General features: G+C 39.6%; 1 protein-coding gene across 6 annotated transcripts in view; it reads left to right on the forward strand.

Annotated features, from left to right (window-relative positions):
• cfap74 (cilia and flagella associated protein 74) overlaps positions 1-10,924 on the forward strand; it is a 45,975-nt gene extending 35,051 nt beyond the window's left edge. For 5 of the 6 annotated variants that reach the window (XM_029436607.1, XM_029436611.1, XM_029436609.1 and 2 more), the window contains exons 25-39: positions 880-1,013; positions 1,189-1,465; positions 2,422-2,556; positions 2,955-3,088; positions 3,874-4,008; positions 5,314-5,423; positions 5,556-5,611; positions 6,258-6,377; positions 6,816-6,971; positions 7,078-7,216; positions 8,314-8,468; positions 8,650-8,782; positions 9,432-9,568; positions 10,262-10,396; positions 10,561-10,924. In XM_029436607.1, coding sequence (XP_029292467.1) covers positions 880-1,013; positions 1,189-1,465; positions 2,422-2,556; positions 2,955-3,088; positions 3,874-4,008; positions 5,314-5,423; positions 5,556-5,611; positions 6,258-6,377; positions 6,816-6,971; positions 7,078-7,216; positions 8,314-8,468; positions 8,650-8,782; positions 9,432-9,568; positions 10,262-10,396; positions 10,561-10,665 — 2,061 coding nt within the window. In that variant the 3' untranslated portion in view covers positions 10,666-10,924. The remainder of the gene's footprint in view (positions 1-879; positions 1,014-1,188; positions 1,466-2,421; positions 2,557-2,954; positions 3,089-3,873; positions 4,009-5,313; positions 5,424-5,555; positions 5,612-6,257; positions 6,378-6,815; positions 6,972-7,077; positions 7,217-8,313; positions 8,469-8,649; positions 8,783-9,431; positions 9,569-10,261; positions 10,397-10,560) is intronic. The other variant, XM_029436610.1, reaches the window with a different exon arrangement.
• Positions 10,925-16,401: the final 5,477 nt, after the last annotated feature.

Here is a 16,401-nt window from a genome sequence, read left to right on the forward strand (position 1 = left end):
AAGCAGAAACTAACCCAGATATTATTAGTCACTGAAGAACAATGTTTTCACCACGTCAGGTGTGTAGGAGACTCATATTTACTCATTAAAATAAACCGTTATTTCACTGTTGGAATTTCAGCTTCACCCTTCCTTTCACAGGTTCCCCATTTTTTTTAGATTTGCTCTTTTCGTTCAACCCTTAAAGTTGTAAAACCTTAGGATTTCAGTCCTGGTTGATTTGGCAACCCCTGTGGTTACCGTGGCAACAGCAAATGCAGTTCAACACTACAGCGCTCGTTGAGAAGCTGCTTTGGCAGGAAATACAACAAATCCATTACAACAGTTCAATGTTTTTAATGTGAAGCAGCAGCAGCTGTAACTTAATACAGCGACTCCGCCACTATCGATACAAACTACTATCCTTGTACGGATCATTTTAGGGTTTGTTCATTTTCTGGTTTTGACTCTTGACTTCCTGGTTTCTATTAATAGCGCGGATCTAATTAGCGGTGCTATGCAAATAGTGGCCTGTGTTTGTCTCTCATTTTCTTCCAGCTCTGGCAGTTCTTAAAGCTGTTACGGTACAGTATAAAACTGGTCAGATGTTTGCTAAACTGTGTGCACAAGCAGCACATGTAAATCCACACAGTGTGACACATTCACATTTTTCATGTAAAGGAAGTTAAAAGACAAAATTACAGAGTCGGAGCCCTTCCTTGTTGCCCAAATGTATATTGTCAATAGAGAGATAATTACTGTAAATGCATTGAGTGACTATTGTAGGAAAGAAAATCGTCAATAAATGGTATAAACTTTGGGGTTTTATTTCTTTAAAATCTGTAGCTGTAAATGGAAAATTCCAACAATCTGTGTTGTTTGTGTTCCCTCACACTGCAGTTCATTGAGGTCCAGCCTAACGATGGCTTTGGCACTCTGCTCCCACAAGAGACCCTGGAGATTGATCTGATTTTCAGTGCCAACAAGTCCAAAGACTACAAATTCCAGCTCACCTGCAAATCAGAAATTAACAGGTGAACTTTTAATCTTGCATTGTGGAATAAATGAAATGTCATATAGAGATTTTCTGATTTAAATAACCAATACATCCCTGATTTTCGGTGTCATCATGTCTGATATGATGGATATGATTCAGTTTACTGCATTGATTACGTATTAATATATAACTTTATTTTTCTTTGTCATCAGAGATTTCCTTCTGTCGTGCCGAGCAGTGGGCGTCCGCCCTCCGCTGCAGCTCTCCCATTCTCTGGTCCAGTTTGGGGCCACGGCAGTAGGTGATCACTCCTCTGCCGTACTTTACCTGACCAACCATCAAACCAGCCAGAACCAGCCCAAACAAGCAGCCCCTCCGGTGGTCAAGGACACCATGGCTCCTGTCATACCCAGGCTGTTCTCCTTCAGCCTCCCCCAGGATTCAGACATCAGCATCACTCCTGCTGCGGGCCGCCTGCTGCCCGGAGAGGTGGAGTAACACACCTCTTGTGTTTACATCGAGATTAAAGGGGCACTCCACAGATTTTACACATAAACGTCCGATCGCTACTCTTTTGAACGTGTCTTTTGATTCCCCCAACTTTATGGAAGTGCAATACTAAAGTGCTGGAGTGCCTCTTTAATATGGACTGTAAGAACCTGTTCAAACCAAGCATGTTATTAGCACTATAGGGGGCAGCTGAAGAATATTTTGGCCCTAATATTAATTTGCCCCACTCCCTCACAACTCGCTGTTTTAGTAATCCTGTGCAGCCTGATCTCCTGAGGTTGTGTTTGCCAATATCGTAATGTAACATTGTCACAATTAAAGTTTTAGACTACATGTGATGCTAATGTAACACAGCTGCTGTTGGCTCGCAACAGATTCCTGCGTAGTGTAACGGTGCTCTCTACTGGACATCTGAAGAAAGTGAACACGTGCTTTTTATTTTTGCTGCAATATCAGTTAGTCCAGAACATAATACAAGAAAACAGCAAATCCTAAGGTCAGTTTTATATTTCCTGGATGCAGCATCATTTCAAAGTGCAGGTGTTTTGAAAAGCTTTGTTAGTTTATTGTTGTGAGTCGTCACAGTGGAAGTAAAAGTTCTATTTTGCATCAGTTTACAGTGGAAGACTTTCTTTAATGCTATGTTTATGGAAGCAATTATTCCGTTGCATTTATTGTTTTCACGTTACAGAGGCCCAGTGGGAGAAATCCAGTAAATAGTCTGCAATTGGAAAACAAGGATAATCACTCTCAGTCCACGCTAGAGAAACCCCAGAACAGGAGACTGCCCAAACTAATTTAAACCTCCACAGAACGCTGGTCTCTGAATGCCATTTAAAAGTTTCCTCAAAATGTGTATAATACAACACATAACAATAAGCAGCTAGATGCTCTAAATCTGAGAAATACATGATCCCCTCTCTCCTCTCACATAGAGATGTCTGGTCCAGGTGACGTTCAGACCCACACTGTTAGACCAGCACATCAAAGAGGAGGCGCTGCGTCTCTTTCACCGAGCCAAGTTGCTCCGTGAGAAGGAGTTGGAGAGGAACAGACACTCTGAGCAGGAGGTACGACCATACACACACACGCACACTCACACTCACACTCACACTCACACACACTCACACACACGCACACTCACACTCACACTCACACTCACACACACTCACACACACTCACACACACACTCACACTCACACACACACACACACTCACTCACACTCACACTCACACTCACACTCACACTCACACTCACACTCACACACACTCACACTCACACACCTACTCCAGTCACCTCCTGCTGGTGTGAGGGTCAGTCTGTGCTGCTGCAGGGGCTTTACATGTGAGCACATCTTCACCAGCTTACTGACTTCTTCGCTTTCATCAGCATTCTGGTGTTTGTACAGAATAGATGCTATCTTAGCATGAACCCATCCGTCACATTGATGTGTGTGTTGGTTGTTAGACCAAAAAGGAGCTCCCAGTGGAAACCAGTAAAGGAAAGGAGGCATCTGTGATTCCAACAATCAGCAAGGTGTCAGGCAAGCCAAAGACGGACCAACTGAGTGAATCACCAGATCCTGCCGACATACAGCCGGGGTGAGAGGTTTTCATTTCTACAAAGACTTCATTTAAATGTTCCCAGAAACATCCAAAAGAAAATCGGGGATGCAGCCTTTTGCAATTATGCACCAAAGCTATGGAACACTTTACCTGCAGACATTAGGGAGGCAAGCTCGCTCAATATCTTCAAAAGTAAACTGAAGACATATCTCTTCACTTTAGCCTTTTAATAGGTGATATTTTATACAATCTTTAATGCTATTACTCGATGCCACTTTAAACTCATTGTTGCTATTTCACAGTCACTTACATCAACACTGTGATTATTGTACTGTAAATGCTCTTATTCTGTCCTTGTACTAATTGTTATGTTTTTGCTGTGAAGCACTTTGGGCTGCACTTCTTGTATGAAAGGTGCTATACAAATAAAGCTTATTATTATTATTATTATTATTATTATTATTATTATTATTTATTCCCTTGATGTCATCCATCTGGTTGATTGCTCTGTATCACAAATTACTTTGGAAAACACGCCCAGTTTGCTGGACTAAAATACCAGTGAAGCAAATATTCATCAATAAATATTCTGCAAAAAGAGAATCAATAATTCTTTGGGAAACATCCTTCACATTTGCCTCTTTATGTAGGAAAGTAGGCTGAAACTCATTAATAACTTGGAGTCTGAGATCCAACAACACTGAAATAAGTTCTCTTTATCCAGATCTTTTATCAGTATTCCCATTTCTCTTTATTTGCAGTGATCACACCATATGCATTATTATCTCAACATTATCTCATTGTGAGTCGTTTCCTTCCAGGTCAGAGCAGTATGGGGAGGCCAGGGCGTCTCTGCTGCTCTCCTTCACCCAGCGCTGCAGCGAGTACACCGTTCCCTGCTTTGTGTCGGACGGAGACCCTCCAGAGGAAGACCGACAGGCCCAGCCGGCCTGGAGGTAAAACCGAGTCAGCTTCTGGACAGCTCTGTACGGGTCCTTTTGCAATATTTTCATATAAATATTAGCCATTTACGGTCCTGTTATTATGCACAGATGTGGTTTTAAACCTGAATGTGAGACGGCTCACTGCTTTTGTGAGCACAGAGTTTCATGCAGAAAATACAGTAACATATCTCAACCAAGTCCAGATGATCCCATCATAGGGTAATATTATATATGTATATACCTTCTTTTTTATGCACACACAGAAGGTTGCATAAAGTCCAGTTAATGGAAAAATAAGAAATGTCACAGGAGAGGTCAAGAAGCCACAGGCTTATACAACGGACCTCCCCTCAATGTGAGAAGAAAAACAAACAATAATAAAAAAGGAAAAGAAAAGTAAAAAACATAATTATTAGAAAAGTAAAACAAAAAATAAAGTCAACAGGAAGCTCACAACATGAGCAGGAGAAACTAAACAATCAGTACACAGCAGTCCAATAAAAACTCATTAATACATGAAAAACAAAATGGGAAAAGAAGAGAAAGTTATAAATTATATATACACTTAAATATAGACATGTTATAGAGTGTCAGTTGTTTGGTGAAATAAAAACCAAAACAAATACGCTTATTTCCCAAAATAACAATTCCTTTAATGTCCTTAGCATTTCAGTGATGCTTTAGTGGTGCATATTGTCAAATGTAGGATTTGCAGTAAACCTGGACCTCCCAGTGGCCTGCTTGACGCATCAGGTAATGCATTCTCCATCTCAACTATGAATTCTGGAGCTGCATAGCATTCAGATGATTTTCTGTTTTTATTTGTTGTTGTAATACTTATTTCAGCCACAAGAAGCTAAAGTACAACTCCACCACTTGAACATAAATGCATTCATGTTGTTTTTCCAGGTGAGTTTTAATTTCTCCCTGCACTCTGAACACATAGTACTGATATCGTTGAAATATGTTTATAGTAATGTTGCGAAACTTGCTAACACACAATATATGTGCAAACTTTTCTTTTCACAGGTGAACAAAAAATGAGGTACATGTAAAGATGATCCTGTTAAAAACTTGTTTTCCACCTTGCCTCTGTGAATGTATCCAAGAAAGAAATCTCTTTCTTCTATTTATAACATTTGGTTTTATCCAGTGACAGTTCAAAAGAAATACATATCCTGACGCTTTTACACTTGTAAACATTCTTGTTTGTACGATGAGCTCACTCAAGTATGTTCCTCACAACTTGTGTGCATCCTCCCAATCTGTTTCACGCACTCTCTAATTCACAGCATGTCATGTCTAATATCTCCACAGTCCCTTCAATACTCTTTACTTGGAGCTGCAGTGTTCTGCTGTACAGCCCCCTCTAGTGGGCACATCCAACAATGGACACAATGTCATAGACTTCCATCAGCTGGCAGTGGGTGAGTGATTTTGAACATTTACGTTGCCTTGATGGCTCTATTGTAAATGTTCTCTTGTGCATTCAGCGTACATGCCTTTATCTTATTTTTTTTGTACTTATTCATTGTGTTTCTTTTGTCCTCTATCTTTAGGAGAACGAGTGATCAAGAGGTTTACAGTTCAGAACATTTCCAAGGAATCTTTGGACGTATCCTGTCAAAACACAACGTTTTACACATAAGTGTCTAAGAGTCATGTTGTTAACCCCTGACGCAAAAAAGATTGTTGATAGAAATCCTACTTGATATAAAGTATGTACAAATGTTAAATATACTTTATGAAAAATGGATGTGCACATTATATAGGCTTAGTCTTAAATGTATTATATAGACAAATGTTTTGTGCTGCCACTCTACTTTTAGTACAGTGTTTCTTGCCTATAGTATGAGGTCTGGGGTCCCTCTTTAAAAGTGTGTATTAAAGGGTCGCATCACATTAATTACAAACATGTTTATCCAACACATTTTATTTTCCCATTTTAAGATATCAGACTTTGAAATTTCTGCCACCACCTCAATAAAATTCAGGTCAATAGGAGGCCGTTGAAAGTAACTAGGACACTTCCCCTGGAGATACATGATACATGTTGTTGTTAGATACTTACACTTTTTATGATTGTGCAGGTAAATCCAGGAAACACATGGCATCTCTTTGTCATATCCAGACATTAAATACCCCAATTAAGTCCAGTATGTCCTAAATTGCCACGACTACTTTGATTATGGCAGATACTACTGCTCCAAATGATAATAAAATCTACTGTTTACAAACTGCTTTCTTTGACCGTTTCCAAGCTGAGGTCGTCGGTGCTGGATATAGACGGTACTTTTGTCCTTCTGAACGCTCTGAGATGCATAAGACCCGGAGAAAAACACACTCTGGTGCTGGCCTTCAGTCCATCTCTGGAGAAAAAGGTGGGTGAATATGATATTATAATATTAATATTAATATAATATTAATATTATAGGTGAATATTATATTCTACAGCATGTAGAATATAATATTATAATAACAACACAACTATATTTATACAGAACATTTTCTACAGGAGGTACAGTTCAACGTGTTTTACAATGAAGTGAAGAAATGAGAATCTAAAACAGGACAATTAAAACCTGCAAATACTGCACTACAAAAACAAGCAATCACATGAATTACAGAAAAGAGGCCACAAATAGCAACAGCAGGTATGCTAAGAACAATAGAATATGTAAGGAAGGCATGAGAATGCTTTGTCTTGAATTGACCATAGAGCGCTGGCTCTAACATTAGTGTTGTCCACTGGTGTGTCCTCCTCAACCATTATACCATTATAAGTGATACCTTACCGAGCACCCTCTACTGTTCTGTAGTACTGTGAGACTCTGGAGGTGCGTAGCCAGGAGATGACCCTGGAGATTACTCTGCGTGGGGAGGGTGTGCTTCCCGTGGTCACCTCCTCCCACCCTGGAGGTCTCCTCGACTTTGGCTATGTGCTGGAGAAGGAGAGCAGCTCACACGTCCTGAAGGTCTGTCGACGGCGTGTCAGAAGTGGATTGATATGCACTGGTTACCTTGATGCTTCTGAGGAAGCTGCAGCCTTGGAACTGACGTTAAGTCCTGTTTTACCTGCAGCTGCAGAACAGCTCAGCGGTGGCGGTGGGTTTCAAGGTGCTGCTGGCCAGCGTCTGTCCCTGGAGGCCTCAGGGTGGAGCTGACCTGGTGGCCTTACTGCTGGGCGGTTACAAAGACTCTAAGGTCCAGCTTGACGTGGGTAAGATGGAAATAACACTGCAGTGAACCAGCAGCAGGGAACCTGACAACGTTGACTGCTCGAGCTCTAAAATAAAAAAGTTCAAGTTGTAACATGCAGGTGGGAAGGATAGAGCTGAATAAATAAGAGAAGAAACAACTTGTGCAAACGCATTTAGGACACATAGTCTTACTGAGAGACACTTTTTAACACAATTTGAACTGCTAAATATTGATATCCACTGTTGGTCGGGCTAAAGTACATTTCTGTGTAATTCTAATCATTGTGGAGGTCTTCACATGTCTCCACTGGGCTTTCATTTAGCCTTAGATTATCTTTTGTTCTCAGTTGAGCAGCAGCGTTGATTAATTAATACAGCTATCATGGAAAGACGAGACGGGTGCTTTTGTCCAAACAAAGTGATTCTTATTTAGGTCTCATTAATGTGGCACGAGTATGTGTAGTGTAACTAGATGTACCTCATAAATAACAGTGGTCCCAATGAGCAACATCATGCATCAAAGCCATTGAAGTTACAAGGTTTCTGTGTCCACATTGATTATAAGGAGGGAGAGGTGAAGTGTGCGCACAATGTCAGGGGGAGACTTGGGAGAAAATAAAATAAACATCAATGAGGTTTGCTTAAATAAAATGTTAGAGTCATACAGGGTCCAAGTCTGACTGTAAAGTCTTTAGACCGAAAAGTAATCTTTTGACTATCTATCCTCTCCTGTATTGTGGGGGGGTTGGGGTTTTACAAGTGGATATCAGATTACCAAACTCATCAGAAAATCAATATTTTCCTAAAAGATTACTTAGTGCTTTGTAAAACTCTGCCCAGAAAGTTTTTTATCACCGGACAATGTCAAAAATAAATGCTTGTAAATGTGCTTTCGGCCTTGGTGTAAAAAATAAAGAAATAAAACAACCTAATCTCTCGCCGCACGTGGGAGTTGCTGCTGTTCCACTGGAATTTCCACACATCCAGCCAGTCCTCATTTGATATTGAAAGAATGTTGTTTATTATTTATTATTTATTATGTTTACCAGCAGCCCTAGTATCAGAAGTAACTGTAGGAGAAATGTGAGTAGCAGTATGTCTGTCGTGTCCTGCACAGGAACCCAGAACTACAGTGGGCGGAGTGTGTTCAGCGTGGGGCCAGCAGAGGGCAGCATTGCTCCAGGACAGAGCCAGGACATCCCTATCACCTTTCAGCCTGACCACCCGTCTGTCAACTATTGTGACAGACTGACAATAGAGCTCATAAATAAGGTCAGCAGAACGCCACACGCACAAAGACTCACACCTTGAGAACAGAACTACAAACTTGATCTTAAGCACCTGTTTAAAAGTATCACATGGTCCAGGCAAAATGCTGCATGCTGAATGTCCCCGCTTTACTCTGGTCTTTATAATATATCAACCTTAACCCTGTATCATTTCTGTCTCTCAGAGTAAAGTGTGCGTGCTGGATCTGAGGGGGGCAGCTTCTTCACACAACATGTATCTGTGTGGAGGAGACCCTCTGACGGTGCCCATTGAATCCCTCCTCCCTCCATTGTTATTCAGTCAACCTCAGCTGACAGGTATCTTCATCAGCCTTCATCTCTTCATCTTCATCTGATTATCTGTTGGAAATGATCCACGGAAACTTCTTCAAGCTCAAGCATGTTCTCAAAGATAGTGAAGGCAGAGAAAATAAAGACACCGACACTATAAATATGACTAATAACTCCACAACACAGTTCCATCATTTATGCTAATCATAAGGTGCTGACAGCACATGTGTTTGTCACCAGCAACACTAGCATGCTAACATGCTGATATTATATTTAATGGTAGTCAGGTTCACCATCTTAGTTTAGCGTGTTAGCATGCTAACATTTGTTAATTAGCACTAAACACAAAGTACAGCTGAGGCTGATGGGAAAGTCATTAATTTTGCAGGTATGTAAAAACAAAGTATTGGTCAAATGAAATGTTTTACTTAACAATATGGAAAGTCAGGCGAGCACCGAAGTTTGTAGGATTAATCCTCAGGGGATCATGAATATCAGTTAATCATTTGCGTCCAATAGTTGTTAAAGTATTTCAGTCGGGTGGACCAACCACCCGACTGACGGACAGATTGACGTTGCCATTCTCTGGTCTACTGGGCTTTAAAGTGAAGTGAACCTATTTTTTGTAAATAGGCTTACACTTGCAACACATCTGGTTTGGTCATCTTTATTATAGCAGAGTCAGAAGTGATGGAGAAGCCCACCATCCCTGTGTTGGTGACCCTGCAGGCCAGATACAGCGCAGGAGCCCTCATACCTGCAGTGAGGGAGCTGCAGGTGGGCTGCATCCGCTCCACACAGCCCAGTAAGAAGGTACTGTGATGTCATCAGATACTGTTACTGTGATGTCATCAGATACTGTTACTGTGATGTCATCAGATACTGTTACTGTGATGTCAAGTGTTCATGAAAAGACAGTTAATAACATATTTTAAGCAGGGATTCACTTATGATCATCATACAGGTCATTTAGCAGACGCTCTCATCCAGAGCGACTTACAGTGAACTAACTACAGGGACAGTCTCCCTGGAGCAACTCAAGGTTAAGTACCTTGCTCAGGGGCTCAATGGTGGCAGCCTGGTATTGAACTCACAACCATCTGGTGTTCTGTTTGGAAGCCGTACCACTAGACCATCACCCCACTAATATAATTTTATGCTGTATGTTAATATTTTAATTATTATGCTGTCAATATGACACTCGATCTGACTCCTCCATCTGTGCCGTGTGGAGAACCAGAAAGTATAATATATAACTAAAAAACATGCCTCTTAAAATGTTGCTGCCATGTTTTTTCCCCCTGTTGCAAATGGGGAAAAATGAACTGGCATAATTATTCATAGATTATAAAGTAAAAAGTGTTGAGGCATGAAGATGAAATATCCAATAGCTTTATATGCTACAAACCATGTTTCATGGTAACGGATTGTTGGGGGGGGGGAGCAGATGTATTGATTTTGTGTGTGTCTGTGTGGACAAATCATCTTACCACTGTTTTTCCCCAGAGTGGTGACTTTCACTGGGAAAACGTTGCGTCCCTGCAGCAGCACGGCTTCAGTGTGGAGCCCAGCAAAGGAACCGTGAAGACAGGCCACAAACGCACCATCACTGTCACATGGACTCCCCAAAGTGGATACAAGGTGGGGACCATTTGTATCACTGTTAATGGGAAAACAGCCTTTACAGAGAAAGGTGCATAAAGTGTGTGTGTGTGTGTGTGTGTGTGTCTGTGTCTGTGTGTGTCTGTGTCTGTGTCTGTGTCTGTGTGTGTGTGTGTCTGTGTGTGTCTGTGTCTGTGTTTCAGCCCTATGATGTGGTGGAGACATGTGTGCCTCTTACCTTGAAGGGGGATGAGACAAATGTTTACAGAGTCACCCTGATGGCGTTGGTCTCCACCGATGCTGACTGACCTCTACAGTACCTGGATGACGACCAGTGTGAAATCTGCTCACACACACACACACACACACACACACACACACACACACACACACACACACACACACACACACACACACACACAGTTATCTACAGATACAGGCCCATGTGTTATTTTTAACCCTAAATGCCAGTTGAGGGCTTCGGGCTTACTATATCAATGGGATATACTGTTCATTTATGTGGCCAACATTAAGCAATTAATGTATAACTTGAATCTAATTATTAAAGGTGGAATTAATTAAGATGTTTTCAGTCATCTGATTTATTCTACAGTTACTGTATAAAACTTTCATGAGCCCTACAGGTTGTGTCATGTTGTGTTGTGTTATGCAGCCCATTTATTGAAGCACCTGACTGTAGAGCCTATTTCCACCACCAGGGGGTGCGTGCACATGTAATGCCAACTCGGCAGCTGTGTTATATCATTGTTAAGGGTGTGTCAGCTGATGTACATATACAGTGCATAGTGTCGCACTGCTGGTACTATACATATGAAATTAAGCAGGCAGGGTTCACACTGAGGCCGAAACAAGGTGCAGTCTGTGAAATCAGACACAGAATGATATAAAACAGTCGTTTGGTTTAAAAGCCATGTGTAAAATGATATCCTATTGATCAGGCATAAACATATTGGTCTAGTATTTGTAATAATAGCAGTAGTAGGAACTGCAAGTGTAATTGCTGTAACAGTAATAGTGGTAGTATGAATAATAGCGGTATTAATCTTAGTAGTAGGTTAATGTTTTTTTGTTTTTTTTCTATAAGCTATAGATCAGCTATTGGCCGCTTCAAGCCAAAGATATTATGTCTGGCTTACCTTTTAAAATCCCCTGGGTGATTAGTTTCACTATGGTACTTTGGATATCCACTGAATAAGAGTAAGTACACAACTGTTACATTTAGTTTGTTAGCTCACATATCTATTCAAAGTTAGGCAAAATCAACAGAATTAGATTAAAGAAAGTCTATCCTAGCCTATGTAGAAGGTTATGAGTTTTACCATTTTTACCATTTTAATAATAATTATAATTTTAATAATAATATTTTTTACAAGTTTTAGAATTCTGAATTAGATCATAATAAAAAAATGATATATTAAATGACGAAGTATTTGGCGTGTCTCCCCAGAATGTAAACGGTGAAACATGTAGTGAAAGAGTATTAAGACCGTCACAGGATTCAGTGAAATAAGTGTATTAGCGACATCATTGAAGGGTTTTACTAACGCTAGATTGTTGCATTTACAAGTCCCCGCCAAGAGGAGCTCCTGATGTCCCCACTGCCTCTTCAGCCTTATGGCATTCCTGGAATTTAGAGTCTTTTTATTGCAGTTATTATAGTGAAAGTTAGGAGAGATAACTTTCCACTTTGGGAAAAGTCCAGAATGTTCCGTGTATTATGAACAGGCCGCAGAAATAGAAGTGAATAACTTTTTCTAGCACAAAAGATGAAAACATACCTGCATACTGCTCTCGTTCCTAATTATTCTTCTATTCTAAATCAACGGAACAACGTTTCGACCATTAAATACAATGATTATTCTTGATGAATAAAAAATATAAAAGCCACAAACACAATTCATACAGCCTTATAATGTTATAATATCTAACACTCTTAACAAAAAGGAGTTACTAAAATGAGTTGTGTAGATTGTTTTATGTAGAAAAGACTTCGGGGGTCATTTGAAAGCTTTAATTTCCTTGGTGTTTTTTTTTCTATGGACTGAATTTTATATATACAGTATATATATATATATTTATTTATTTTAATCAAATTTGAATTGACGAATGGGTGTAAAAAGTAAATTAAAATATTTTGTCAATAGATATATAAAATGCATAAACTGCTCATTTGTATACCTTTAGACCTTTCTAAGGATAAACAATGAAGAGGGGGCTTGCCACAAACATAATAGTATAGTGAAACAATTACAATCACATTGGATATTTAGGAAAACATTTGATTTTAGATTATTTGATATTAAGAATAATCCAGTACTGATAACAGAACCAACGGACAATCTTTCTCATCTAGATTTTTAATCCCATTTAAATTGTTACATTCTTCCAAAAATGAGCGCTCACTTGAAAAACTCCTAACGGTGTCCATCTCTATGTGAGCCGGGCCCTGCGCATGTGAACAGCAGATGTCAGTAATGCCTCAAAACGGACCAATAGGATGTGACCTCTCTCAGAGATACATGCTGTAAGCATTTATCAGAGATTGTAAAAGATTACACTAAATCAGATTACTGCACCCCAACCTGCCTATAAAAAGCAAGGTCATTATGAGCTTAGCTTTGTGTAATGTCACTCGTTTTATGAAATGTATGAGATCATATTAGGCAATATTTGTATTGCCGTTTTGCCTCTTTTTCTAATCTGATTTCTCCTCTGATCTCTCGCTAATACTGTGAGATAGTGCTACTTACGGGCCCTACTCTGTATGTGTGTGTTTGTGTGTCTCTGCCTGCTTATCAGTCTGTATGTGAATACAACGCATTGAGTTAGTGAATGTAACTTCATCAAATACTGCAGGAGAGTGAAAATGCTCATAAAAGTTGACTTTCTTGGAGGCGATGCCCATGTAAAGTAGGGCTGCAACCAGAAGTTATTCAAAAATGTTTAAGTAAACTGCAGATTGTTTTCTAGATTCATCATTAGGCCTATAAAATGTCACAAAATGGTGAAAAACATCCCAGTTTCTCAAAGTCCAAGGTGATGTCTTTAAATATCTTGGAAAAAACCCCAAAGAGATTCCCTTTAATATGATACAAAACAGAGAATATCTCCATATTTGAGATATCTTATATATTATTTCTGTCATTTTTGCATGAAATTTAGAAACAAACCATTAATTGATAATCAAAATAGTTGGATTGATTTATAGATTAGTCGACTAATCATTGCAGCTCTGACGCAAAGTATTTGTATTATACAGTTAAAACATACAGGAGGCTGATATACTAAGTAATGTTAGTTATAAAAAGAATACATTAATGTTTCTCACAGAAGAAAACAGAGCAATAGTTGAATTCTCCTCATTCTAATGATTTGCCTCGTGATGATTATTACCATAACTGTTTGACTACTTTATTCATCACAACTATCTCAGAGCTTACGTGCACACAGAGGGCGCATGGAGGTGTGGACTGTTCTCTTTTCGCTCTCCTCATCAGCAGGCTGAACGCAGACAATAAACTTTCTCCCCTGGGTGGTCTGAAGCTCCGCTCAAGAAGCTGCACAAAAACATGTATGCAGCAGACAGGCAGGGGTGTATCCAGGGGCAACTAAATCTCAGCAGCATTAACCTGGAAGATGAGTCCCGGTGGAAACCAACACCCAGAACACAAGCACACACGCAGGGGCAGTGTTTTCAACTCGTCCTGTGTCTGTCTGCCACTGTTTTTTTCAAAGGTAAATTATGTAACATTTCCACTTTACAATGTCTAAAAACAGCTCGACTTGTGTTATATATTGTGTTGAGTTGTGTGGTCACATTATCCCAAATGTTTCCAACAATCTTCGAACCAAGAGAAATCTGTCAGTTTAATCAAGGTAACGGTCCGTTTCATGTGGTCGCCCTTAATGGCTTCGTATCCCCTTTGCGCATGCGTCTGCCTGAAGCTGTCATAAAATGACTTTATACCCAGTTTACTCAAACGTTTTGAATTTACCCACATTTTTTGATCTTGGTCGTTTTAACTGTATATTTTAACTGGATTAAGAAAATGTAGTCATCGGACATCTGGATCTTAAGTTATCAGATAAACAAGCTGAGCAATTGTTAGCTGAACAGCGCTGTAGAAACACTGATTTTTTTTAACATGAAACTGCTTTATTCAGTGTTTTTATCGATTGTAATCACTGTGTCAGTTTGTTTTGTTGTGGAGAGGAGGAGACCTCTGCGGATAACTCTACTCCCGGTAAAAACCTCCTGACAGGTGAACACTGAATTACTCCCAACTGGTGGTGAAGACAACAACTCCCATGATCCCACACTACCTCAATACACCTGCTAAATCCATCTTTTGTTATTGTTTTGATTGAGAGAACTCGAGTTTCAGAAAACTACATATTAAGCATTTACAGGAAATAAGCAGTGATTATTAAAAAGAAAAATGTGGGTCTCTAATCTACAACCATTATAACAAATCCTCCACCAATATCAACTATTTCCTTAATGTACACTTAAAAATGTGAGTGAATTAGTCTCATATCCATGTGTGCACACGCCCCTATGTGGAAGGTATCTCTTGTATGTGCACTAACGTGTGGTTACAGAACTGACCATCCCACAGCAGAGGATTGTGCATACAGGATAACAACCTAGTTTCCTCTTTCAGGTTTTAAGTTTACAAAATGGGCCCAATTTTAATTGGCACATTATTTTTCACAGTGCATATATCGATGATTTTAACTGAAGAATGTGAATGCCAAAAAACTAAAGCGTAACGGATATGGCACAAACGGTATACATCCCCAAATACTGGGCTACAGTAGACAGAACATCGCTCTCTCTCAGGAGCGTTCTCCACTCTAACCATAGCTGATGATGCTTTTGTTTTCCCCCATCGGACCAAGCCAGTACACACTTTGTTGTCCCAGTGGACACTAAAGTGTTCCACGTCTCCAAGTAACGACTTAACCCACTGAGCATTAACCCCTCCTCAGAGCACTCTACCTAGACTACTGGTGATAATAATGATCAAGTCTTCTATGTACTGCAGTGATGGCCCACCCATAAACACTCAGCACTGGAGGAAAATCCCCACTGATTTCTTAGCTTGAACTAGAGCACAGGGACATCAGTTCATACACCATAAAGTATTGCAAAGTTAATATCACTCGTCTTCCATTGCCAGCCCATTTTGACCAAAGGGGACAGTGGCAGTGACTGATGACTGTTGAGGTATTAAAAGGATTTATAATAAATCATCAAACTATAAGTGTAGAGAAAACAAAAAGTTCTACTTTAAAAAAAAAAAAATTCTGTCAGATTACTTTCTGGCAATTATTTCTTGATATGTGTTTTAAGTCAATTGTAGACTCTAAATGTGTATATTATATTGAATTTACTTGTGGTACTCATGTACTTCTGCACTTCTGTAGTTAAATGTGTGGCACAGTCTGCTTTGGTTTGCAAATGAGACAGTGCTGTTGGCTTGAAGTAGCTGACATGAAAGTCACATTTTCTTGGAGTCCTCAAACATATCACAGAAAGCCACTTTTGGTTATATACTGTAGCCCATCCTATAAAATCACAGGGTTTCATATTTATTTTGGGATTTGGGAGTAGGCTATGCACTATATATATGGATGGAGAGATACTATTGTTAAAACAAAATATAAATATTATACTAATAATGTTATTACTAAATATTTAAACTAATTATTTCTGGCAAATTATAGTGAAAGTACCCCGCAGTACCTGTAGAGCTCTGTCAGCCACAGTTTCAGAACCACTGGCAAAAATAAAGGCTGGTGTGCAGAAAGGCTGTTGTTCTAACCTACTTTGGCATGAGAAATAATCAGTCAGGTCACGCCTGGTTTTAACTATTGAAATAAGTAAAATTGGATAATCAAAAACAGTGTTTTGGCAGGTAAATGTTATCTAGGTGTGTTAGTGTTACCAAAAATGGCAGTATTTCCTGATCTGTTGGTCGCCGACCCTTAGCCGTGCGTTGTGACGCTGCCGTAACGTG

This window comes from Cottoperca gobio, chromosome 7 (assembly GCF_900634415.1).
Source record: "Cottoperca gobio chromosome 7, fCotGob3.1, whole genome shotgun sequence".
NCBI classification, from domain to species: domain Eukaryota; kingdom Metazoa; phylum Chordata; class Actinopteri; order Perciformes; family Bovichtidae; genus Cottoperca; species Cottoperca gobio.